This window comes from Oryctolagus cuniculus, chromosome 17 (genome assembly GCF_051225735.1).
Source record: "Oryctolagus cuniculus isolate XC-2025 breed Fujian yellow rabbit chromosome 17, ASM5122573v1, whole genome shotgun sequence".
NCBI lineage: Eukaryota > Metazoa > Chordata > Mammalia > Lagomorpha > Leporidae > Oryctolagus > Oryctolagus cuniculus.
In genome coordinates this window covers 24,908,483-24,934,450 of record NC_142883.1, presented here as the reverse complement: position 1 = coordinate 24,934,450, position 25,968 = coordinate 24,908,483, and the positions used below count along the sequence as shown (strand labels likewise).

General features: G+C 55.1%; 1 protein-coding gene and 2 long non-coding RNA genes across 4 annotated transcripts; 1 reads left to right on the top strand and 2 right to left on the bottom strand.

Annotated features, from left to right (window-relative positions):
- Positions 1–3,843: 3,843 nt before the first annotated feature.
- Positions 3,844–8,880, bottom strand: LOC138845955 (uncharacterized). Its single transcript, XR_011383273.2, has 3 exons — positions 8,370–8,880; positions 4,966–5,132; positions 3,844–4,518 (listed from the first exon to the last, which is right to left on the bottom strand). It is a non-coding gene; the product is annotated as an uncharacterized LOC138845955 (long non-coding RNA).
- A 3,839-nt stretch (positions 8,881–12,719) lies between these two features.
- HOXB13 (homeobox B13) lies at positions 12,720–15,194 on the top strand. The gene is made up of 2 exons (XM_002719310.5): positions 12,720–13,598; positions 14,579–15,194. The coding sequence occupies exons 1-2, from the start codon at positions 12,998–13,000 to the stop codon at positions 14,830–14,832; spliced, it is 855 nt and encodes a 284-aa protein (XP_002719356.1). The 5' UTR covers positions 12,720–12,997; the 3' UTR covers positions 14,833–15,194.
- Positions 15,195–17,066: 1,872 nt separating this feature from the next.
- LOC138845954 (uncharacterized) lies at positions 17,067–19,720 on the bottom strand. 2 transcript variants are annotated; one of them, XR_016224308.1, is made up of 3 exons: positions 19,452–19,720; positions 17,474–19,287; positions 17,067–17,369 (listed from the first exon to the last, which is right to left on the bottom strand). It is a non-coding gene; the product is annotated as an uncharacterized LOC138845954 (long non-coding RNA). The 2 variants fall into 2 exon arrangements; XR_011383272.2 differs by having other exon boundaries at positions 18,746–19,287; positions 19,452–19,705.
- Between the last annotated feature and the right edge of the window lie 6,248 nt (positions 19,721–25,968).

Sequence of the window (25,968 nt, the reverse complement as noted above, 5' to 3'; positions counted from 1 at the left end):
AAATCAAAGCACTTTCCCTGCAAGGCTCAGTCAGCAGAGGTGAGAGATTGCCCAGAGACAGCTCAGGCACTGGGGTGGGGGTGGCGGGGGTCCCTCCTCGGAGATCTGGGCCAGCAGCCCAGACCAGCTCCCAGCTGGAGCTAAGAGCAAAGTGAAGATCCCAGCCAATCAACTGCTGTTTCCAAGAGGAAAAACCAAAGGGTGGCTCTGGCTGATTTCTCCGGGACCTTTGGCGTCGGGGAAGACCGACCTCGCGGTGCTGAGCCGGCCGATCTGCATCGGCGTCAAAACGAGTTCTGGACAATCCCAGGCCCCCCTGCCCTCCTTGTCTCGCTCACTTGGCCTTCCCCTCCACCCTTCGTGCCCTGGGATTCCAGACTGGGTCCCTTTCTCTAGGTGGTTTCTCAGGATTCACTATTGGGTTAGGGGAGAGAATGTAACCTGCCCTAGCTAATTGGCTCGGTTTGGGGCTGGCACAGACCCTGGGAGCGTGAGGGCGAGCAGCTGCACCGTCCATCAGGCTGCATGCTGGAGGGCGCTGTTTTGAACGCTGCGTCTGCAGTGCACTCCTCCCCCACCTGCGTCTGCAAATTCCCACACACTTTGAAACTGCCTTAAGTTTCTTTCCTCCTGCAGCGGAAAATTCAAGGGGGCCAGGGGGAGGAAGAGCGTTTTATTATGTTTCCGCTGGCCAGCTCCTCAGCTTGGATGGGGTAAGACAAAAATTCCAGGCTGAGATGGGAGCTGAGACACATCACTTGGAAGGAGGGGACCTCAGGAACCAGCTGGGACAGGGCTCTGGGGCTCTGGGGTCCCCAGGGAGCTGAGGGGAGTTAGGAATCCAGCCTTTCTTTAACTAAAATAATAATAATAATCAATAAAAATCTAGCTTCCAGATCAAAGAAGGAAATTAAAGGAGGCAAAAGGGAAAAGAAAACCAGGAAGAAGAAAGCAGAAAGTGGCGCAGGGTCCCTGGCAGTGCCTGCTCGCTCAGCTCTGGCCAGATAAAGACTGAGCAGTGCTGTGATGCAGTCCTCCCTCCTCCCTCCCTCCCTCCCTTGTTCCTCTCCCTCCATCCCCTCTTCTGGGGCAGAAACCCAGGTGCAGCTTTGGAGTCCCTACAACTTCTCTGGGCGAATCTAAGTCTCCCTCCGGTCCGTTCCCCTCTCCCTCTCCCATCCTCTCGCTTACCCATCCCCCCCCCCCCCCCCGCAAGCTCTGGACACTGCCTTGCTCTGGGCAAGGAGCCTGGCACACAGGTGGCCCTGCCCAGAGTTGTCAGCCACCTCCTTCTATATTCCCAGGTTCTGTCTAAATGAACCCAGAAGCTTTTAAAACCTAGACTCCCTGATGCCCAGGGCTACAGGGCCCCTCGGTGCTAAGGGCTCTGTAGAGAATCTCACACCTATTCCGGGAAGAAGCCTATTTTGTAGATGTGGGGCCTGAGTCAAGGGCTTTTAAAGTTAGACAGAAAGGAGTATAAAGCCCAGACAAGAGCAATTCCACGCTGCACAGGAGAGCCCTGGGGGTGTGGGGCAAACCTGGGTCTTGGGTGACAAGACAGACTTTCAGAGGCCCCAAAACAGAAAGGGCTGGGGCCAAACTCTGCCTGAATGTCCGGTCTGCAGTGGGGGTGGCTGCTTGTGTCCTCTGCAGCTACTGCAAGATGAGTGATGAAAATAGATAGGAGCGCATCTCCATACGGGTTCTCTAAAAACTTGGTGGGAAAACGGAACTAAAGGGTTGGGTTACTTTGGTATAAGAATTTTTGAAATGTATGCATCCAAGACATCTTCAAAAAGTTACTGGGAAATTACAAAAAACCTTGCACAGATTTCAAAAATTTTCACATCAAAACCCTTAACTTTTAGTTCTATTTCTTCCATGAACTTTTTGAGGTACCCCCATATATATCACACCAGATTTTCTAAGAAACATTACCAACTCAGAAGTTGAGACAAGATCCAATCTTTTAGTACCCCAAGTTGCCTGAATAAGTGCTTCTGGAACTAGTCACATGTATGTATGATGTGTGTTTGTTTGTTTGTTTATTTAATTATTTATTTGAAAGGCAGAGTTACAGAGAGAGAGGCAGAAAGGGAAAGAAAGACCGAGAGATCTTCCATCCACTGGTTTACTCCTCAAATGGCCGCAGTGGCCAGGGTTGGGCCAGGTTGAAGCCAGGAGCCAGAAAATCCATCCAGATCTCCCAGGCAGGTGCAACAGCCAAAGCACTTGGGCGATCTTCTGCTCCAATCCCAGGTACATTAGCAAGGAGCCAGATTGGAAGTGGAGAAACTGGGATTAGAACCAGCACCCATATGGGATGCAGCTTCACCCACTATGCAGCAACGCTGGCCCCAACACATTTATATTTCACCCCAAGACCCTGGAAGGACAAATATTAAGTTCTAAGTGCATCTCCAGAGAGGACAGCAGGCAGCACTTTGCTCTTTCAGATCATGTGAGACTCTGTTTATGAGTGCAAATTCATTTCACCCATGAGTCATCTTGAATTATCCTATAATTAATTAAAATCATGTCCCCTGAGGGAGAATTTATTACATTTGTTGGCTTTTTTATGAGCTAGGTGTAGTTAGGAAACGTGAGAATTGTCAATGGTATCGGCGCTGCAGACTTCACCCATGGAGCCACCCAGTTCTGGGACAGCAAAGTAAGGAAGAGAGACTTGGGCTTGGGAGGGTAGAGCAGATTCATGGCAGCACGGTTGGAGCCCTTCTGTGACTGAGGTCACCAGTGTTTCCTGCAGTTCTTCTTGGAGAGAAGTTGGGGCTGGTGCGTCAAAGCCAGGAGCCCTCCAAAGAAGGAAGAGGTGTGGGCAGTGGGGAAGGAGGACTCGGGACTGGATCAACTGGGGCTCCGGGCTTCTCTTGCTTCCTATAAAAGGGGAGTGGGCATCGTGGTGCCCTTACTCATGTTAGGAGGTCACGGCTTCCCCAGCTGGCCACCATCAAGCCCAGGTTTCTTCCTAGCTGTGGGTGAGGGCAGCAGTGCTATGGCTTCTCCTTAGAGGGGAGGTCAAAATGAGATTGCAGATGGTTTTTTGAGGAGCAGGAATCTTCCTCTTCTCCTGGGATGCCCCCACTGGGAAGAAACAGGCTTTAGTCTTATAGACATTGTGCCCACGGCGTGTGGAAGAGTCTGCTGTCCTCTTGTTTATCCCTAAGTAGCCCTTGGAGGAAGTCTGGGAGATGGCACGGCCAGGCTGGCCACTCCACCCTGAAAACAGACCATGCCTGCTCTTGGGTTCCCTCCTGAAGCCTGGGGACCTCAGGGACACCCTCAAGGCAGGGATTGGTCAGTCCTGCCTTCGTAGCAGCCAACTGGCCTCCGGGTCTGGAGCTGTCTTTGATGCCTTCTGAAATCTACATAAACCAGCAACCTGACAGAGGTTGCTCCGAAGTGGGAGGGGGAGGAGGTCCCCCATTCCCTGAGCAACAGGAAAAAGCAAAGGAGCCAGGTAGGGACATGGTGGGGTGAGGGAGAAACTGCCTGGCCCACTCCACTTGCTTTGGTTAGGGAGTGGAGGGGATTGTGCAGCTGTCCCAAACACACCTGGCAGCTGCAGGACACACAGGGTGGAATTCTGCCGTAACCTTTTGTGAGGATGACCAAAACTTTTGAGAACGGAGTTGGCCCAGGTCTTTATAGAAATGAATGGCTTGAAAAAGGAGGAGAAAGTTGTTGTAGGGTTTCAGAAAGTGTCTTGTAGACATATCAGTCAAATGTGATGTGTGGACTTAAGATCTTGATTTGAACAAGTTGTAAAAGACATTTTTGGGGCAGTTAAGGTAATTCAAGCATGGATAGTAGTAAGAGATTATTCATTTTGTTGTATGTGATGACCATGTGGAGGTCAGGTTAAAACAAAGACAAGAGTTTTGAAAGCAAAACCATCTTTATCTGTTACAGAGTCAAACTGAAGTCTTTTGGGGGAGATAACATCTGGGGGTTGCTTTAAAACCACTCCAAGAAAAAAAAATTGCAAGGAGATTAGCCATGAGTTCATTGATCACTTCTGAAGCTGCATCGTGGATACATGTATTTTGCAGTATACAGACTTCTTCAAAAAGCAATGCATGTTGTGGAAGATGTGCCTGGATTTTCAAAATACTTGGCACCAAAGAATCTTGTCTTTTAATTCCAGTGCACTGACTTTTTGAACTACTTGCGGGCATGTGTGAAAATTTGCCATTAGACAGCAAATGCATCACATTGGGAGCCCGCTCCCACAAATCCACACGCACATCCCCTTTCTCCCTCCTGGCAAGGGGTGGGCCTTTGACAGCCACTGAGGATTCTGAGGAATCAAGTGCAGAATTCTCAGTGCTCATTAAAACCTCCTTTCCCCCCCATGGAGAGGACAGAACTGGAAGGTGTTTGGGCACCAGGTCGATCCAGCCAAGCTTCTTTGCTCTGGGGTGGGCCCAGGGCTAGCGGAAGAGTTGGGTCTCCCCGGACCCAACCACAGGTGCATATTTTCCAGGCTCAGCTCCGCTGAAGAGAAACAGGGTGTTCAGGGTCGGGTGGGTGTACAGGGAGAGCTCCGCCCCCACCTGTCCCCACTGCTGTTGTTGCGGAAGTCCCCGGGGGCACTGCTCTAAAGTCCGTGTTAGTTTTGGAGTCAGTGTTTTGATCCCCTCCGCCCGTCGCCCCCCCCCTTCTCTTTAACAATTTCCCAAGTATCTAAGGTCTATTTTTAGTATTCATTTGAGATACTCAATGAGATTTATTTCCGTTTTTCAAGTTGGTTGGGACTCTGAATAGGGGAAGAAGTGACAGGGCTGGAGCCGGGATTCGGGTTGGAGTGCAGGCTGTGTCATTGTATTTGCCTCTAGGAGTTGGACGGATGCATCTCCTAAGCTTCCGTTTCTTTATCTGCTAACTCAGAGTACCAGTCGCCCCCATCTCTACCCAGTTCTGTGGTACAAACGAGGAACTTACAGCGCCAGGCACGCAGCCATGAGGACAAGGACTTTTTGAAGAGACTTCCGCGGAGCGCAGCGGCCAAATCCCAGGTCAGGCAGGCGCGGCGGCTCGCGCGCCGGCCTCGGACGGACTAAGCGGGTTTTGGTCCAACTGTAACTTCCTCTTCGACGCTGGACCTCCACCTGCGGGTGGGATTCCACGGAAGGCAGGTGCACAGGCCGCCGTAGGGACAGTCTCCAATGGGTGGGAGAAAGGGCTGGTCGGAGGCTCCACGCTGTCCCGCTGGGCAGGCTGGGCGCTTAGAGACCTCAGACCGGGCGCTTAGAGACCTCAGACCGGGGCCGCTTTGTTGGCGGCGGAGGTAACCCTGGCAGGGGGCGGTGACTTCAATCACCAACAGGGTGTTTACGCATGGGGATGAAAGAAGAAAAGAAGTCTCTGGGAAGAAGGGGGAAAAAAATCCCTGGGTTGCCTCTAGGCTTGGTGGAGAGTTGGCAGGTTTCCTGGTGTCTGGCGGGCCTGACATCCAGGGACCTCGGACTACACAGGCCTTGGGATGTGCAGCTGGCCTGCCATCCATCTGTGCCTCCCCTGTCCCCAGTGCCGCTCCAGATAATTCCTGAGGCTAAGAGAACCTTGCCAGTGGGGAGCGGGGGGTGGAGACAAAGGAAGCAGACCTGGAGGTAGAACCCAGTTGTGGGGTGTGTGTGTGTGTGTGTGTGTGGAGATTTCAATCCCAGGACAGAGAGCGCCCCTGATCCCTACGTGCACCCCGCCATTCTCGTCCCCTACAGAGAGCTGGAAATCTGGCCTGCTTCTGTGCCACACAGGGGTTATTGAAGGGGTGCCTGCTTCCATGGGTTCTCCCCCCCCCACACACACACACTCCGAGCTTCTGGAACTCAGCCCCATTTCCAGGGAAAACTTCCAGGCTGGGGGTCTAGGAGTCCTGGCCTTGCCTCGTGGGACTGGGCTGTCCAAACCAGCAGTCCCTTAGCCTGGGAGGGGCTGCCCTTGGGATCAGCCTTTGGGGCCCTGAGATCTTGTGGCCCTGGAGCTGGGACTGAGAACACATTCTGCACTTGGGAGCTGCTTCTACCTGTGATAGGCAGACTAGGACGTGATGTCCTAATGAGCTGGACTATGTGGACTCCCCCGGGGCAGGCACAGAGGACACTCAGGGCATCACTGCCAACTCCAAATTGCATCCAGCTGCCCCAGCTGCCTGCTTTTTGTATTCCTCATTCCTCTTCCTGTTTCCGCGACAGCAGCTCTGAGCTGCCTGGAATCAAGAGCTGGCTCTTGCTTTCCTGAGGTCAATTCCCCCTGACTTGGGCAAGACAGCTCCCTGCCCTGGCACCTGTCACCCAGTCAGCCTGCCAGGCACACAGCTGTATGGAACTCCCCAAGCCCAGACACCAAGGAAGGACTTTAGAGCTTCCTGTTCTGTGAAGGAAGGGAGAAGGGGTGCTCCACCGCTCCCTGCTCTGAGCCAGCCCCAAAGAATGATCCCACAAGAGGAGCTTTTCTGTCCTGCGAAGCTTCTGGGTCCTTAGGCCCAAGCGATTGTTCCACAAAGTAGCCGCCAAGGCTGGAGCTTTCCTCCCAAGCCCCCCACCCCCTGTCATCCAAGCAAGGGAGGGAGAGCAAAGATCTCTGTGTTTCTGAGGACAGATCTTAGGTATGAGGGGCCAGTAGTGGCTAAAGTCCCTTCCATGATGGACAATGCTACAGACCCTGCAGGAACTGAATAGAAAAAAAAAGGGGTGTGTGTGTGTATGTGTGGTGTGCCTGTGTGCATATGTGTGTGTGTGTGTTTGGTGAGTGATTTTACCAAGTAATGTGAAGGGCATTTCACCTGTACTCTCCTAGCAAATCTCCCAAGAAGGTGCAGGGGAAGACCAACTTGTTTAAGCCCAAGTGATCTACAACCAAAGTGGCTGAAGCACCCAGAGCTCTGTTCCAGCCCCAAATCGTACTCTACGCAGGGGTCCCCTGTGAATGGCCACCACCAGCTCTGGACCAGTCGGGTCAGTGAAGACCAACTGTAAACCAGAGAACACATTCCTCCAGAACCTCGGGGACCTGAGCAAGATGGACTTTCCCCAGGTCGGAGTCCTCAGGGCAAGCAATAACCAGGAATGGCCCAGTGTTCATCTCGGGCTGTAGCTGAGACTCGGGGGGGGGGGGGCAGAGAGCAGGGAGGCTGGCCACGAGATGGTCAAGTTCTGGGCCTTTGGAAGGGCATTGGGACTTTCAGCAAGGGTGGGAATTGGAGCAAGAAACCAAATCTTTCCAGCTGTACTTGCCCCTAAGCCTCAAATCTTCATCTGTGGGTCAGGCTGAATGGGTGCATAGGTTTGGGACATGAGGGGCCCAGGCCTTGGTGCTGCCACTCTTCTCAATTTCAGGAGTGAAGCCAGTGTTTTATCTCCAGCAGATTCTCCACTAGCAGCCTTGAGACCTGCCATTGTTTTCCTACTAACCACCAACGAAGCCCCGGAGGGAGTCACAGATGGAGATGGCGGGAGAGTTGGAAGTGACTGCAATTGCTTCCTTGAATCTGCAGATTTAAGTGTGAGTGTGTGTGTGTGTGTGTGCGCGTGCGCATATCTTCCTCACTCCTGATTCCCCATCCAGGTTACCAGAGATGGGAACAAAGGAAGCCCAATCTCCCAGGACTCTGGAAGTTGCTGCAACCCCCTTAGTGATGCAGACCATGGTCCCCATTTCAGGATCCTGTTCCTCCCCTTCTGACCAGCTGTGGGCTGGGGAACTTCTCGGAGAGCTGCCGGGTGAGGCTGCAGGAGGTGATCTCCCGTGCCTGTTGGGTCTCACTTGGTGTAATTCTGCAAAGTTAGCTCTCCAGGGCGGATGGATCTGATGGATCAGCCCGAGAAACAGAATCTCCGCAGAGGCTGGGTTCCCGCAAGTCCCTAAACACTGAATCCCGCCCTAGATCCTTGTGGAAAAATCGGTGGCCTCCTTGTGGGCTCCTCCGTGGTTTTCAGCCCCTTTGATGCCCTTTCCCCATGCTCTTTTGCTCAACTGGAACCGATGGTGACTTGAAGGGCAGCTCATCCAGCCCCTCCTTCCTCTCACAGTGCAGAGAGGGGACAGGGCTTTGCCCAGTGCACCCACATTCTGTGCTGCAGCTGGCCAGGCCCAGAAATCCTAATGGTTTGGGTCAGATCTAGGCTGGGCCTCCTTGGATTAGGTGCCAGGGGTGGGCGGTGAGGGTCCCACTCCCCTCAGAGTTGGAGGAGGGGGCTGGACAGTCAGTGTTCCTGCTCAGCACTGCTTGTTCCTGGCTGGTTCTCTAAGGAACCAGAGGACCTGTGGCTCTCGGTCTCAGCCTTGGCCCCTTCTTCCTCTCCCTCCCTCCCTCCCTCCCTCCTTCCTCTGCAGACCCCACTCACGGTTCTCTGGGCTTGGCTAAGCGCTCCTCCAGGTTCTCGGCGCCATCAGGGGCGCAGCTACTGCTGGCTGTGTGGTTGGAGGGAGCCTCCGCCTCAGCAAACTGCCCTTTGACTTCTCCCCAGATCGGTTCCTTCCAAGGTTTCAAGGCCAGGATTAGCTCTAATTTCGTGGCCGGGTCCCCCAGCCCTGGCCTCTGAGGCACTCAGGTTTGTCCTGAGAGGGTCCTCATCCTGAGAATGCCCGAACTGTTGAACTGCCGAGAGACACTGGAGGTGCAGCCGCGTCTCTACCCTGTAGGCTCTTGTAGCTCCCAGAGTCCGTGGTCAAACTGCCCAAAGGATTTTCCCCTAGACCTGGAGAGGCCCCACCTGACTGCATTGGAACAGGGTCCAAGGCACCCGGCATCCTAGCAAGGCCCTGCCATGCCGACCCCTACCAATTGCAGGGTGGGAGCTGGGGCCGCGGGCCCTTCCCCGACTTAGAGAAAAACAATGGAAAATCGTTGACTTGCAAAGGAAAACTGAATGTGTATGTGTCTTTTTTTGGGGGGAGGGGGGCAGTGAGGACGGGAACAGAGTAAAATGGAGAGAAAACAGGAAAAAATGGATGAGAGAGAAAGAAAAGGAAGAGGGAGGAAAACAGAAAACGAAAGAGAAAAATGAGAGGAAGAAAAAGCCAACAGGAGAAGAGAATGTAACACACCGGGAGAAAGGAAACAAAGGAAAAATACAGGCACCGGTGGCAAAGCCAGGAGGTAAGCGACCAAGAGAATCAGAAAGAAGGGAAATCAAGAAAGAACGCGCAAAATCAAGAGCTCAGACTTGGAAGGCAAGACGGGCCGGGCGGGGAGCAAAACACAGAGATAAAGAAGAAAAGAAACACACCCGGTGACTAACCGCAAGAGAGGAAATACAGACAGGACGAGAGAAAAGAGTGGAAGACAAAAAGCATCCCCCACCCCGCAATTAGATCCTTTCATAAAACCGAGGGAAAGGTTTGGACTCAGCGCTCCGGCGCCACTGCCGGCCTGGCCCTTTCCCCAGAAGAGTCGTCGGCGCAGAGAAATCCTCCAGACTCCTCGCTCCCGGCCTCGGGGCCGCCAGCACCGCCACCCCTTGGGTCGTCCCAGTCCGGAGAACGAAGGCAGCGGACTCTCCCTTTACAAAAAATGAAACATCATTTAACGAATGCTTCCCCAACTCCCATTCCCGGCTGCAGTGGGTGGGCGCCTCTGGCCCCCTCCTCCTCCTTGGGGGTTCCGAGCCCGGGAGGGGCGGGGGCGGGAGCTGACACGGAGGTGCCAAGTCCCCGTGGCCGGAACCCCCGGGGGCGCGGCGGCCGCGCTCAAAGGCAGGGCTGTAAAGGTCACAGGCGGTCTACGGGGCCGCGCTGAATGGGCTCCCGGAGGTAAACAGACTCTTAACTTTCAACTTGGCCTTGACCTTCCTGGGTGTCTGGCGGGTATGTAAAGGAGCGAGCCACGGCTTTCAGCTCTTTGGCTGGCTCCCCAAAGGGGGCTGGGGAGGCTCCTCCAGCTCGGCCTGCCAGGGGGACACAAAGGGGTCTGAGGGGCTGGGGGTAGGGCAGGCAGGGCCAGCAGGACACCTGGGCTGGTGCAGGGATTTCAGCCCGGGACTCCAGTAGAGCCCTAGCGAGCTCTGAGCCTCAGTTTCTCTACGCGGGAACTTAGAGCTTACACAGCGTCCGGGGCGGCGGTCTTAAGGGCAGCTGTCCTTTTCAAACAAAAGCAGGTAGTTTCATTAGAAGTAGACACACATTCAGGAACACAAAGAGAACTCACATTGGGTTTATGAACTGCTTTTGTGTGTTATGTCATCGCTGTATTCCTGTGAGGTAGGGATCGTTACCCCCATTTTATAAATAAGGAGACTTAATTCTAACTCAACCCGATTGAGTTGTCTAACTCAACCGGATTGCATGTCCAGGGCACACACCCATTAATAAATACGAGATCCAGAACTCTTCCCTGCAACCCAGTAGATGACACAAAATTTGTACAGTAACCCAAATCAAACAAAAATCATAGTATTTCCCTGTATTGAAATGCAGCTGTGTACGTAGGGGTCTCCAGCTCCCCAGCTGGTGGGCTTCTCTGGGCTCCTTTAACTAGGTCATCTCTGCATTGCGCAGCATACACTTGGCTGCTTCGTCCCATTGACGTGGGTAAGAACACCATATATCCTAACAGCTCAGAACACTACACATTCCAAAAGTTCAGTTTCAGGCAGTGTTGCTAGGAATTTTTAAAGTTTTGGTTTTCATTAGCTTTCCTTTTGAAAATTCAGATATAACTGAGCTGCAAAAATCCCAAGTGTATAGCTTGATAGCTTTCGCAGGGGAACACACCCACGTCAGGAGCATCTAGACTGAGGCTGAAACTGTTCCCAGTACCCAGCGCAGGTCCACCCCCAGTCAGGAGCTTCCTCCCAGGGCAATTTCTGTTCTAGAAATTTCTATCTAGAGCCACACACTTTTGCTTGTTCTTCAACTGCAGAGCAATGGAATCCAGCAGAGGGTAGTCTTTTGTGTATGGTTTCTTCCGCCTCTGTATCTGTGTTGTATGTAGCAGTGGTTTGCTCTTGTTTATTGCTTGTTGTCCATTTTTTAATTCTAGTGTGACCTCTTTACCACCCTACAGCTGACGGACATTTGAGTTTTTTCTAGTTTGGAGCTATTAGGGATAAGCTCCTATGGACCTCTGTACCTGTTTTTTGGTAGACATTAATACACTCATTTCTGTGGGGTTTACACCCAGGTATGGATTGCTGGGTCATCAGGTATGGCTGTGATGATTAGTTTTTAATTTTTAATTCAGGAATCTATTCATGCAGTACAGGCAAGAATTAATTTACGTGCACAAGTTCTACCTGCACATCTACACATGTAACATATATGTTTGCCTAGTGGAAGCTAAAACTATCAACATGCCAGTTATATCCAGAAGTTTAAAACAACAAGTCCTAGTCCACAGGTAAAAATCCTGGCATATCTGCCTTTTATAATTAAGTAAGCAAGAGTTATGATGAAAACTGGCAAGCGTAGTTGTAGTTTTCAAATGCAGTAAAATAGTGAGGATTCTGAGCTGGCTGCCCTAAGTTATTAGTAATCTTCATGGAGCGTGCTCTGCATTCTCCACTCCAGCCCTGCAGTGTGGAGCCGCTCCAGCTTTGCGTGAGTCTTTTTCCACAAGGTGGGTCAAGTTCAAGTTCAGATGGGGGGGTGTGTGTGTCATAGCTGAATTCACATATAGCTCCTGGTGGGCTGTTCCATATCATTGCCAAGACCCTGGTGTTGAGCAGAAAGTTCCTGTCTTTTTTGGAAAAACTGGGGGTTCTAGAAAAAGCTCACAGAAGGATTTGATTTGGGAATAGTCAAGGAAACAGAAAACCACTAAAGACAGATTTGCGGAACAAACTTAGTCCTCTGAACCTTGCTGCACAAAAGGCCCCCGGGATGGGGCCTCTAACAGTTCTGCCAGCCGTGGGCCAGTGAGCCCTCTCTTCTCCCCCCTTTTTCCACTAAGGAAATTTACAGCTCAGAAGAGGCAGTAGGGGTCCCGGGCCTTCTGGTCATTCAGGAGGTGTGCCAGGGCCAGGGCCAGGGCCGGATGCCTGGGCCTCCAGACCCTAGAGGGAGAAGCACTGGGCAGAAAAGCCCAGCCTCCCCACCCTGCCAGGCTGCCGCGTGGCTTCCCCGGCCTTCATTAGATTCCAGAAAAGGAGGGAAAGGGGTTCTCTTTTCCTCCAGGCGGACCTTCCGGGGTTTATGGGATCCTATCCGATTCCCTCTTTCCACTTTCTTTCCCTCTCTGTGCTGCAGTTCCTGAATCTCCCCTCTCCGCCCCTCGGTGGTCATGCAGGTCCCTGTCTGTATCTCTTTCTCTGTCCCGTGCCCCCCAGGGCGCATCTAGAGGCTCGGTGTCCCCTTCAAGTCGGGCGCTGCTGGCCTGCTGGCCCCGGGCTCCAGAACAGCGGGGCCTCCAGAGCTTTGGGGGCAGTAGCTGCGGGCCCCTGGGTAAGGGGCGTCCCGGGCACTTCCCAGAGCAGCTCATTAAAGTGCACCTGGGAAGAAGGGGGCACTTGGCATAAACTGGCATGCTAGTACGCACGACCCAAAAAAAGGGGCTTCCAGAAATACCAGTCACTCCCAGTCCCCAGCTTCCTCTTCCTCTCCTGTGCGTCCAAGAGCGGCCTCCCAGCCCCACCCCCCTCCTCCGACTCCCCTTCCCCCCCAAGAGATGGACACTTTATTGGGAGAGCTTTTTATTCTCTCGTTAAACCTGCCAAAGCGCAGGAGACAGAGAGCCCGGGAGAGGGAGAGAGCCGAGGCGAAGGAGGTGGGGCCCGGCGCCTTGTCCCCTAGCTCTCCGCAATTTCGGCCCTGAGGATTTTATGAGCCTCTCTCCCCTCGGCCGCAGCCAATCAGCGCGCGTGCCCGGGCCCCAGCGTCGCCTGCGTCAGGACGGCCCGGCCGAGCGAAAGCAGACGCCTGGCGAGCTGGGATCTGTTTAAAACGCTTTGGATTCCCCGGGCCCGGGTGGGAAGAGCGAGCTGGACACCCCCTAGATCCCCCACCCCCAGCACCCCATGAGCCTACCCTCGGCCCCATGGAGTCCGGCAATTATGCCACCTTGGACGGAGCCAAGGATATCGAAGGCCTGCTGGGAGCCGGAGGGGGTCGGAATCTAGTTGCCCACTCCCCTCTGAGCAGCCACCCGGCGGCGCCAGCGCTGATGCCGGCTGTCAACTATGCGCCCCTGGATCTGCCAGGCCCTGCGGAGCCACCCAAACAGTGCCACCCGTGCCCCGGGGTGCCCCAGGGGGCGTCCCCAGCTCCTGTGCCTTACGGCTACTTTGGAGGCGGGTACTATTCCTGCCGAGTGTCCCGGAGCTCGCTGAAATCCTGCGCCCAGGCACCCAGCCTGGCTGCCTACCCCGCGGAGACCCCTGCGGCCGGAGAGGAGTACCCCAGCCGCCCCACCGAGTTTGCCTTCTATCCGGGGTACCCAGGACCCTACCAGCCTATGGCCAGCTACCTGGATGTGTCGGTGGTGCAGACCCTGGGCGCCCCTGGAGAGCCTCGCCACGACTCGCTGCTGCCCGTGGACAGTTACCAGCCCTGGGCCCTCGCCGGAGGCTGGAACAGCCAGATGTGCTGCCAGGGAGAACAGAACCCACCGGGTCCCTTCTGGAAGGCAGCATTTGCAGGTAAGCTGCGCTCCCCTGCGTCCCGCGGGCTCTGAGCCTGAGCCCAGCTGGCACCTGCCTGGAAGGAGGAGGAGGTGGAGGGGGACTTGGGGCTGGTGAGGAGCAGCTTGGTCCCCCTTCATTTGCCTAGTAGTGCTCTTAACAGAGGGTCGGGGCTGCTGGAGGGCCTGAGGGAGGCCCCAGGGGGTCGATGTGAGAGGTTGGTGCTGTCTGAAGCCCAGGGGCCTGCCTGTCCCCCTCACTGCCCTGAGGCCCCGGGGCTGGACTTTCAATATGTCAGAGAGCCTAGGATCTCTTGGGTGGGAACAGGAGAGCCACCCAGCACAACAGCCGATGGATTCCACACAAAGGCTGTTTTACTCTCAACTCAGTGAGTGCGGTGCTGGGACGGCAGGTACTGGATTTTCTGTAAATAATACAACCCCTTGGTTTTCCTTGGTTAAAATTTTCAATTTCCAAAGGAAAATGTGTGTTTCCTGCACCCATGACTTAGGTGTGTGTATTGGGGTGTGCCTCGGTGTGCGCACTGGTGTGAGTGTGTGTGTGTGTGTTGGGAGTAAGGCAGCAACACATTTCCTCCTGTATAGAATTTGCCTGCAGAATCTATCATGGTGGCAGTCTTTAACGGTGGGAGCGTGGATGAGTGTGATGGTGGGAGAAGGCCTGGTCGCGTGTGTGTGGTGCGTGTTTGCAGACCCCACTGTGTGAGAGCAGTGAGCATTGGGGGTGGCCTGCGGGAGCCCAAGGTGAACCTGAGCAGTGATCCAGCCAGAAACTGGAGCTCCCCCCCCCCCCGTACTCCCGGGGAGTGGGAGCGCAAACGTAGGCTCCTGGGGAGGGAGGGGGGGTGACCTGCAGTGTGTCTGCAGGACGGTTAAGCCTTGGGACTTGTGCTGGGCCTGGGTCTGTGCTTGGGTTTGTGCCAGGTGTGGGGGGGGGTCTCAGCGTTCCTCTTTCTCCTTCCCTTTCCTGCCGCCCAGACGCCAGCGCGCAGCACCCACCTGACGGCTGTGCTTTCCGCCGGGGCCGCAAGAAGCGCATTCCCTACAGCAAAGGGCAGCTGCGCGAGCTGGAGCGCGAGTACGCGGCTAACAAGTTCATCACCAAGGACAAGAGGCGCAAGATCTCGGCGGCCACCAGCCTCTCTGAGCGCCAGATCACCATCTGGTTTCAGAACCGGCGGGTCAAGGAGAAGAAGGTTCTGGCTAAGGTCAAGACCAGTGCTACCCCGTGAGGGTGGGGGGAGGGGAGGTGGGGGCTGTCCTGGGGAGACCCGGAGCCTACCAGGGCCAGGGTGGGGGCTGAGGACTCTGCTGAGGGCCCCCCGCCAGGCGACACCCTTCCCAAACCTCTGGTTCACGGACTTATCCTCGGGGGCACCTGTGACCCCCGAATGTGCCAGGAGTTGCAGCCCACTCCACCAGGGTTCCCCAAAACCTGACCCAGTCATAATCACTCACCCTAACAGTGGGGATAATCATAATAACCAGTACTAGTTGCCGTGATAATTAGTCTCATGTTTTCTATCTGGAGCTCTGTAGAGCACTTTAGAAGCCGCTTTCTATTAAGCTGATTATAAATAAACTTGGAAGGAGATCCCTCTGCAGGGCTGCTTCCTCTCAGACCCCCCCCCCCATCTGCACTCCCACCCCACCGACAGCAGCAAGACGGGGAGAGGAGGAGGCAGATTTGCCCACTTCCTATTTTTCTGGATGATGCCTGGGCAGGATGGACCACACTGCGGGGGGGGGGGGGGAGGTGGTGCCTCTGCCTCCCTCCCTGCCCACCCCCCAGGTTATGCCCTCTGGAAGTCCCCGTCCCTAATTCAGATTTTGCAGTGGTGTGGCAACGGAGGGACTGCCTGGTTCTACCCTGGAAGCAGCGGAGTTTGAGAAAGCACCTGGATATTTCAACATTGCTCTCCCTGCAGGCGCCAAGTCTCCCTCAGCGTTCTGGTGGTTCTGACCCAAGCAGGCCATAGTTTGTGGAGCCTGTGGGAACCTCATGACATAGATTATTTGTGGCTTTGCACACAGGGCTCTTCCCAAAGGAGAGAACAGTGTCCCACCCTATCCGCCATGCCTGCCAAACTCGCAGGGGGAGGGGGTGGCTTGGCCAGAGAGGACACCAGAAAATGGCCCTTTCACCACCCATTTTCCCTTCTGTGTCCTCCCACAAGACTCCAAGGTGCGTGTGGGCCCCAGGCCTGGGAGAAGCGCAGGCCCGTTTTGGGGGGGGGTGAAAACCTAGCTGTTGGCTGAAGCACGAAGAACGGGCTCAGAGCGGGGCATGGCCGCTGGCAGCTGGTGAGAAGGTGGCTGCCGACCTCGCCTCCCTTTTCTCTTTGTGACGGCTCAGTCCAGAGACCCTGCGTCCTGGGTGGGTGCGCGGCACAGTGGTGCCAACTCCCAGCTTCGTTATACGGGGTCCCAAAAGGCAGGATTCCGGGAACTTGGGGGTAAACCGGCTTTGTGCAGGGCCGAGAACCTGAGAGGGACACGGGGTTTCCACGTCTGTGCCAGTTCCCTGATGTCGTGTACCTGGGCCCAGTGCCCAGCGGAACTTGCTGCCTGGGGCGCACAGCAGAGCCAGCCGAGTTGCGCCGCACTTGCCTGCAGCCTGCGTTGAGGCGGGGGTCCCTGCAAACGCGCCGCCCCGCAGCCCGGAGACCCCGCTGCTCCGAAGCCCGCGGACTCTGGCACCGTCTCCAGGGCCTTTTGTTCGGGGAGCGGGCTCATGGTTTTCCAGGAAACTCGAAGCCAGGGAATCACAGTGTCTGCGGCCCGTGGTCGGGTGGGATCCCAGCCCTGGCTCCTCGGGGTGGGGTGGGGGGTGAGATGGGAAGCGACCCTAGAAGCTTCTAAATCTGGAGCCCGGGGCTGAGCGGGCAGCCTCCCGCATGCGTGGCAGAGGCTGTGCATCTCGTGGGGAGAGCGGACTGGGGGCCATCTCATGATGGAAGAAAACCCTGCGGAGCTCTGTGGCCCCGCTCTGCTTCGGGCCTCGAGCAGAGGAGGTCACTTCTGCCTTCCGCGCTCGCCTTCGAGAGAAGCCCCACGTGGGCGGCCTTTCACAGGGCTGGTGCTTCGTCCTGGGGCTCCACAAACCTCTCCATCGCCGCCCCGAGGAGGGGAGAGGGACTTCCGCGCGGGTGCGCCTCTGGGAAGGGCGCGCGGTAAATGGGGGTTAGGGTGCGGGTTCCTCACGTGAGAAGCGGACACTTGAGAAGACACAAGGAGGTCCTGGGAGGCAGCCCTGTAGAGGCCCGTCGAGGGTTGGAGGCCTCTGGACCCCCAGGGATCTGATTCCTTCACTTCACTCTCAGGACTTAAAGTTGCGGGGCTCTTTTATTTTTCGCTCGCAATGATTTCATAGCAAACAAAGATTGGGGGTTTGAGAAATTTATCATGCTACCGGCGTGCGTGGAACTATTAAAAAGGCAAGGGCGCCCCCTCCCGGCAGCTAGGGAACGCGCGCCGGGCGCGCCGGATTCGCGCCGCCCCGGACCGCCGGCCTCTGAGGCTGGAATTCGGCCGGGGCGCCGGCAGATGGCTCGATGTGGCCTCGCCGAAGAAGGGGGAAGGCAGGGAGGGCGGTGCGAACCGTCGGCCTTGGAAGGAGATCCGGGCGGGCCGGGCTGGAAGAGCGCGGCTCAGGCGGCCCCTGTGCCCTGTCCGCGTATTCGTGGTTCTCTCTCTCGCCGTCACAATTAGCGGTGCACCCGCCACGTTTTTTTTTTTTTTTTTTCTTTCCGATTTACGTGCATGCAACCTGCGCGAAAAATATTTAATTTCGTTTTGTATTAAAACCCCTTTTATGGAATCCCTTCCCAAACCCCAGCTTTAATTGTGTGCGTGCGCTTGAACAAAATCCACCTGTGTCCACCATCCGCTTCCAGCGAGGACGAGGCTCAGCTGCAGGGGAGTCGCGTGTTGCCAACATTATTCATACAAACGTGTGGGCAGATTCGTGCCATTTTCAGGGACACGCAATGCGGAGGCGCACACGCAGACCCCCGGGGCACCGAGGTGGAGTTGTCCTCAGAGCCGCCCCGCTGCGCCCTTCCCCTCCCTCCTCCTCCGCCTGCCCCGGAGCCTCGGCGGCCCGCGAAGCAGCATTCGGGGATCGGGGCTATGCGGGCTCTGGGACCGAAACCGCTTCCAACTCCAAAACAGGTGGATTTCACTGGGCTTCTGGAGGCCCAAGAGGCGGGCAGCAGCGGAGTGGGTAGACATGGCCTCTGGAGGCCGCAGCAAAAGCCAGAGCGAGGCCAGGCTCCGTCTTTAGGGTCTCCCACGCCTATAGGCTAACGTTTCCCGCCTCCCAGGACCGCGAATCCACCCCGCTTCCCCGCGACCCCGCGCCCAGGGCCGGAAGCTGCCCTAGCGGCGAGAAAGAGCCCCTTGCCCAGGAAGCCCCCCGGGCTCCCCTCCCCCCGGGTACGCGGCCCTCCCTGCCCCGGCTCCCTCGTCCCCGGCCCCAAAGTCTTATTCAAGGTCCCCAGTGCGGCGGTTTCGCGAGAGGGCTCCTTCGGGGGAAGCTCTCTGCGCTCCACCCATTGTGATAGGAACCTTGGAGCGACAGCTGCGAATGAAACGCGGGACGCCTTGTCGTGAACTTGGAGTAAGGGCAGAGCTGGCGACCGCCGCCTCGCCCCCCGCCCCCCCGCCCCTCCCCGGCGCGGGCCTGGGCCCGGGCATGTTTAAAGCATCCAGTGGGGACCCGTGCCAACCTTTCCTCCCCTTCCCTTCCAGTTATTCCGCGTAGGGCTGGGGCGGGGGGCGGGGGACGCAATGGTGGAAGGAGAGGGAAAGGCTGAAATCCCTCCTGCGCCTTCCTCCCGGTCCCTAAACAGCTTCAAAGTGGGAGAAGAATGAGGTCGCCCCAGCAACTGCAGGAGCCGTCTGGGGTGGGGGTCGGGGGAGAGGCTTTACCACGGAACTTGAGTTCAGTGCAGGCCGGTGGTCTCCGCCCTCGACCCCCTCCCCGCCCCCATTCTCTTTGTCGCGTTAGGGCAAGGGAGGCCTCTCTCGAGCCTGCGGAAGAAGGGAGGGAGCAGGCGGCGGGGGCGGGGGTGGGTGCCAGGGAGCCAGAGACGGCCCAGCGCACGCTGCAGCCACGGTGCCCAGCCCCGCGACTTCGGCTACCTGTTGGGGAGTCCCCGGCTGCTGCGCTCGCCTCGCTTCGTCAAACCCCGCTCCAGAAGCTGCGGGGAGCGGGGCACGATGTGCAGCACTCCAGTTGGCTGAAACCTGCAGGCCACTCGCTCTTTGCGGCGCCCAGCGCCCGGCTGGATTCCGGTCCCGGCGTGTGCAAGAGCGAGAGGGAGTGTTACGCACGGGTCTCAGCCGGAGCGCCGGCTCACTGAACTATCTCCAAGAGTGCGTTCCCCTCTGATCAGGTAAAGGGTCTTGGTGGTCTCTCAGCCCGGGAGCTGCCTCAGGAGGCTGCGGGGCGGGGGTCTCCCAGGAGTCTGGGGGCGGGGGGAGAGGCCACTGGCAGTCTTCCGCGGAGACCACCCGGTGGAGCCATCCTTGCGCTGGCTGCAGCAGCCTCGGTGGACAGAAAGGGACGGAGAAAATGCTTCGCAGCACGCGGGCGGCCGGCCTGGGAGGAGAGGTCGCTGGCGGGAGCCAGCGCGGGCAGTAAGGCGTCCCTTCTCCGCTTAGGGCCGCCCGAAGCTGGAGTCCTGGCAAAGGCGAAGGGAATATCGTCAGTATTGTTCTTTTTTAAATTCATAGCATTTCACAAAGCACTTTGAAAACGGCCCCCAAATGAACCGTGACTGTAACCCTGATGATGTATAGACTCCTCCTTAAGGGACATGTTCGGGCTCTTTAATAATCAGAGCACCTTATCCTCCGGGCCCTGCCCTTTGCCCCGCCGAGTCCTGCGGGCCTCCCAGACGCTCCTCGGGCTCCGTGCGTGGTAAGATGCGCGGGACAGCAGGAGGGGACGCCCGGGTTAAGCACCTTGCTGCGCAAGCACTCCCGGTCCTGCGCAGAAGCGGTCTGGGGCCACCGGCCCACGTCTTGGTGATAACCCGGAAACACACTCAGGACTGCCTTCCCCCTCCCCCCGGCCGGCTCCTCCTATAGGGCCCCCCCGAAGCCAGTGCGTCCACACCGACAAAACCGACGATGGAGTACTTTATGAAATAAAGACCTTGAGCCTAAAAGCGCAGAACCTGGGCTCCAAAGCAGGCCCTCTTCATGCCTAAGCTTGGGGACTCCCGCAACAATACAACGGAAATCCCAGCCTCCCACCCCCACCCCCAGTGCCTGATTCCACCCAGGTGCACCCAAATGCCCTAGCCCAGCCCCTCCACGGGCATTGGGTAAATTAGGCACAGATAGAAATTCAGTTCAACCGGCTGTCCCTCTGTAGAGCAAACACTGCATGCGAAACCTTCCGCGGAGGGGTGGGAGGCAGGTCTCCCTGCGGTAGATCTGCGGGGTCTGCAGCCTGGGGTCTGGGGGCCTATATTCCGTGACCTATGGTGTGGAAAGGAGGCGAGATGCCTCTGCCCATGACTGTGGGCAAAGCAAATGGAGAACAGGGAGTGAGAAAGACGCACACAGGTGCATGGCATCTGGGGGGAGGCTACCCTGAAGAAGGACCTGGAAAGATGCGCATCACGTCCAAACCAGGAGGGACAGCGTGAGGAAAACTCGGGTGGGGTGGGGGAGGCAGGAGAACGCAGTTGGCCGCGGCAGACTGGTGTGGATCCTCGCACCCGCAGAGGAGAGCCGGTCGGGAAGAGGGTAGGCATCGCCCTGCGTGCCGGAATCCAGGGCAGAGCCATGACTCTCCTCCGACACCCTCTGGCCCGCTCAGAGTGCGAGTGCCCCAACCCCAACTCCGCAAGCTCCCACGGGTTCCATACCCATTCTGCCCACCCTCGGTTGGCCGAGCCCAGGTGAGCCCAGCCCATCAGGGTCCCAGCAGAGACCTGCTTGGGGGGGTCGCCTTTGTCTGGTGGAGGGTAGAGGAGTGCCGCCCTTCCCCCTCCAGGCAGGGTTTTGTCATTGAACTTGAGGCAGGCTATAAACATTCCTTCACTCCTCCGAGAGCCAGACTGGGAGCGGAGCAGCGGGCGGAGGCATGGGGGGCCGTGGGGGCTCTGGGAGGCCCAGGAAAGCCAGAGCCCGGGCCTCTCACACCCAGGCTAGCCTTGCCTTCGGTCCTGATCTTTGCCTTCCTGGGAAACTCGCCGGGGCTGCATTGTTAAACCTGATTGTGGAGAGCATAGGGCAAGTGTTTTAGCCAAAATCAACATAATGCCACCTTTTTGTTCATTCGCTGGTAACTCATGTGAGCGTACCTTATTCAGACTCGTTTCTTGCAATAATCAGGATAAAACCAAAAGGTAAAAATTATCAGAGAACGTTGCAGTAGCTCGATTGGAGGCCGCGTGTGTCAAAATCCTCCCTCCTAACCGAAAGACAAAAGAGGATTAAAAAAAAAAAAAAAAAGAGTAAACTAAAGCGGCCCTCATTCGGCGGGCTGGCCCCGGAGCCGCCGCAGAGCCCCGCAGAGCTGTCGGCTGCTTTCTCGGGTCCTCAAACTCATACTCCGACCCTGGGACGACTCCCACCTCGGTAGCCTTGCGGGGCGCCCAGCCCGGGGAACCCGCGCGTCTTTGCCTGAGTCTGCTGAGACGGTTTCAGCCGGGTTCTGTTTGCTTTTCCGTGTTTTTGTTTGTTTCTGTAAGAATTCAGGATGGTGCAGCAAGGGACAGTCCGAGACCCCCGACCCCGGGTGTTCTCCTGGTTCGGTGACACCCAGCGGCGGGGGACGCGGCAGCTTCCGTGCGTTTCACGCGCGCGCGCGGGCTCTGCTCGCCCCGGCTGTCCTTCCCGGAGCCCCCCCCCCTCCCCGCTCGGCGACCCGCTGAACGCACCGCAATCCCCGCAAACCAACGAAAAGCCCCCTCCTAAAGTAGCTGTGTGCAAGTTGGCTTTTACCGGCCCCAAGCCTCGTCCGGACCGAAGAGGGTTTGCTACTTTATCCTCCTGCCCACCCATCGAGGCCTTGGGTGCCCGGAAAGAGTCCGGCTGCCCCTCTTCCTTTGTCTGAGCTTTGGTGAAAAGAGGCGTAGGCGCCTAGGTCAAGTTCACGGACCTGCAGTGCGAGGGGGAGCCGCAGTGCTCATCCGGACCGGGAAGGCGCCCAGGTTCCCGGGGCGGGGAAGCCGGGAGAAGGGCTTTGTGATTTCCACCCGGGGACCCCGGCCCAATCCCCTCCCCCTCCTCCGGGCGGTGTAGGGCAGAAACTAGGCGATTTGGAAAGGAAGACTTTTATTTGGAAAAATGAACGTGAAGGTCTGGTGGAAGGCGCTTCTCAGAACCAGCTGTAAGTCTTTGTCGCTTGGGCGTTTTACACTTCGTGGTTTAGGAAAGTTAAGGATTTTTACTATTCGAATCAACGGTTTCTGTGGAATCCAATGGGGGGCAAAAGAAGCCGCGTCTACACTGCTTCCCCAAATGCTTCCTATTGCACACATTGAAGTAATTTCCACTAACATTCATGCCTCTTAAAAAAAAAGCTATCTATTTTGCATAAAATAGAATATGGGGCTTAAACCACACATGATCCTAAAACTGTTTTTAAAAAACAACTCTTCTATGTAAAATATCCTTTTGTTTTCAGTTCCTGGGTCTTACAGTTTGCAACTGCTATCATGAGTTACTTTTTGTTTCTGTCCTCTCAGATATAGTTCTCTGAGTTCTAATTTGGTTTTTAAGCAACATACATTTATGTTAAGTCCCCGAGTGACTGCAGGCTTCTAAGTGCCATTTTTAAATTGTGTGAGATGCTATGAGTGGCTGTATGCTTAGAAAATGCTTCCTGTAGAGTTGATCGTTTAGGCTGTTACCCTACCTTAAAACAAAACAAAACAAAATGCCTTTTTCCAGATTATAAATGTAACACATTCTTATTGCCAAGAATTTCAAAAATATTGGAAAGATTGTAAAGAAGAAAATTACCCACCCCCTCTTAGAACCAGCATTTATCAAAGGAACTTTCATTATATTTTAGTTTCCCTTGCACATGTGTGTACTTTGAAAATTGAGATTCCACATGGACTTTTTTTTTGTACCTTGCCTTTAATTTAATATTAGGTTACTAACATTTCCCAGGGTCATTAGATAGTCTTTAAATGTGTGGCTTCAATAATTGTCCAGCAGCCAACCCACCAGCTGTACCACCAAAAATGTTTCTTTCATTATCGGTCATTTGCATTGTTTCCGTGTTTACTTGTTAAAATAACTTGTAAGAGAAAAATTGGTGTATCTCTTGAGTACATTAGGCAGGAAGCAGAGTTAAATTCCCCCAGAACGGGATGCTTCAAATGGCTGGGTTAAAAAGTGCCCCTTCTTAGAATTTATTGGGGTCTTTCAGAGTTATGGTGGTCCGTGATTTGCTCAGGACAGTGGTTAGCTGTGGGTGCACATATGTGAAAATTCATTACTCTGAGTGTAGAAGAGCTGTTGGAACGCTGCTCTCCCACCCGAGAGCCGGGATCTGCTTACATGCAAAGAGGCCAGGAAATAGGTGGAGGAAGTGAGCCCAAACCGGGCCGGTTCCCTCTCTGCTGGGGCTCATAGAGACCAAAATATTTACCAAAAGTAAATATTTGACAGTTGGTGAGGCAGGGTGGGGAAAACTTGGCGCTTCTCCCCCAGCCCAGTGCTAACCTTCCTTGGGCAAAGACGGTTTTTCCTACTAGAGTTGAACCGCTGTGGCTTTGAATTTCCTTAGTGAGAAGAAAAGGAATAAAAATAGGGTAGAAAAGGTTTAGAACGAGGGTCGAAGTGAACAGATAAACGAGGATTCATCTAACTGGCACGTGAAATAAAAGTAGGGTGTTTTAAATGCAACATAGAAATTAAACTTTCCCCCAGAAATATTGTAATTCATTTCCAATCTGTTTTATACTCTACTTTCACTTAAAACAACTTGGAGGCTGCAGGGACAAATGCTGTCTGGGACAAGAGAAACCGGAAGGGAGCAGAGAGGAGCCTGGTGTGTGTCCAGCCCCGGGCAGGGTGGGGGTGGCCCTGTCCCTTGGGCCGCTGGAGCTGTGTGCTCACTGCCTCCTATGCTTGGTTCTCGGAATGCTGGGGAGAGGAAAAGCCCTTCTGCACATTATTTGGTTTTCTTTCTGTTCCGCATCAGGTAGGACACTGCTGCAGCCACTTCTCATCGTCCTGTTTAGTGGTGATTTCTTGTTATCATCCTTTCGTTCTTTTTTTTTTTTTTTTCATTTAGGACCAGGATAAAGTCGGATTTTTAATATCTTACAACACAGATATCTTTCTGGGTCAAATAATTTATAAAAAGAAAACCTGTCCCCCTTTTTGGACATATAACATATATGCAATAAAATGCATCAATGAACCCCAGTGTCGGCCTTGATGAATATTTACACACGGAACTGCTGCTCAGAGTGAGATGTGGAACGTCCCCTCCGCCCGCGCTGGCTCCCTCCGGCCCCTCTGCAGTCTACTGTGCCAGAAGTGATTGCCGTTCGGATTTCCATGGACACCGATTTGGTTTGCCTGGTTTTGAACTTGTGTACTGTTTGGAGTCTGTTTTCTTCCATTCAACAGAATATCTGTGAGATACATCAATGTGGCTGTTTCAGTAATTGATTCTTTTTTGATTGCTTTCTGCTACTGCGCTGCAAGTGGACGTGCTACACTTAGTCATTTTCCTGTTGATGGGCATTTGAATCGTTTCCGCTTTTGGCTACTATGAGTACTTTCGGACTAGCCTTTGATGAGCAAATGGATCCATTTACACGAGAAATTCTACATTATCGGGCAGGTACATGTTTAGTAGCTTTGGGCTATTCTTGAAAATTAAATGCCCTATATTCCAGCCTCAATTTCCCACACCTGGCACCAGTGGATAGACGTGAGAGAGAGAAACATCCAACAGATGAAAGGGTGTCATTGCATTTGTTTGAATGTCTACAATTTTGAGATTGTAGTGACCTGGGTCCTTGGAATGTTGGGGATTTGACTTTGTTGACAGCAGAGCCTCCCTCCACTGGCCCAGCCCTGGGGCAGTCACACCTGCAAGTTCTGCCTATGTGAATCTACCCCTGCTCCCCCTGGTGCAAGCCAGGACTGAACTCTGTGAGGCCAGCGGTGGGGGTCAACAGGGCCCAGGACCCAAGGGCAGGTGCCAGAAGATGGAATTGATCCTCCTGAGCCCCGATTTGGAAGCTGAGCTATGTCCCAGAAATTTATTGCCTCATGATCTTTTAACAAGAAGCGATCCGTCTTCCCAGCTAGAACTGGCATTACTGTGACAGGTGCCTGGAGCCAGCTTATTAAAAGCCATCATTTCAACCCCCAAAGGGAGGATGCCACAGTGTACTGGAACAGAATATTAATTTCAGCTTCGTATTGTGATCTAGGACATGGAGAGAGAGAGAAAGAGCACCAGGAGTTTTTAATATTCAAGAGGAAGGAAAGCAGGTGGTATTTCTGCAGCTACACCCTGGGCTACACCCAGAAAGTATTAGGACCTGCCTCTGTCTCCCAGGTCACCCTGCTCCAGCCCAGTTGGTTAGTGCAGCCGCTGGTTCTCATCTGCTGCCCTGCCCTGGCCAAGCCGGTGCCGGCCTCCTCGTGCAGCAGGAGTTGGATGAGCACTGAACTGGAGGCAGGGGGTTGGACTGAAGTCCTGGCTGTGGCCTAAAGGGGAAGCCCTCTCATGTCCTTATGTTGTTTTTCAATTTTCTAAGTGCCTGTGTACATTTGCCTAATGAAGTACCCAGAGAGAGGGCCGGGGGAGAGTGACTCTACCCAGTTTACAGAGAGAGTAAATGAATCCCTTGGAGGCTGTTCCTTGTTTCTGGAAGTGAGAGGGGGCTCCACCGACTGGCTTTTGTCTCCAGCTCTTTCCTGTGCAGCTGTGAGAGTGACTTCGAGAAGTTTGTATGAAGGAGGGGGAGACACAGGGCATGGGCTAGTTTGGATGCCCCGAAGCACTTCTCTACCCCTATCTGATTTCCTGGGGACTCTGAATTATCCAAATGGTCCATAAACTTGCTGTGTCAAGCTGGCTTGGGTGTCAAGCAAAAGGGAGATCTGAGACAGTGGTCTCCGTGGTCGAGGAGGAAGCGGTTGGAACCAAGGCCATGTTGCAGCCTGCACAGCCCAGCCTGTCAGTACAGAGCGCGTCTATAACGCCTGCACTGGGGTGGGGGTGGGGAGCATCGGGCCTGGCTTTTAAGACACCTGCATCCCACATTGGAATGTCTGGGTCCAAGTCCCAGCCCCAGGCTCCAGCTTCCTGCTAACGCAGACTCTGGGGGGCAGCCGTGATAGCTCAAGTGACGGGGTACCTACTA

Coding starts and splice junctions, on each gene's coding strand:
- HOXB13 (XM_002719310.5), top strand. CDS start 12,998: ATGGAGTCCGGCAATTATGCCACCTTGGACGGAGCCAAGGATATCGAA. Junction 13,599..14,578: donor CTGGAAGGCAGCATTTGCAG/GTAAGCTGCGCT, acceptor CCTGCCGCCCAG/ACGCCAGCGCGCAGCACCCA.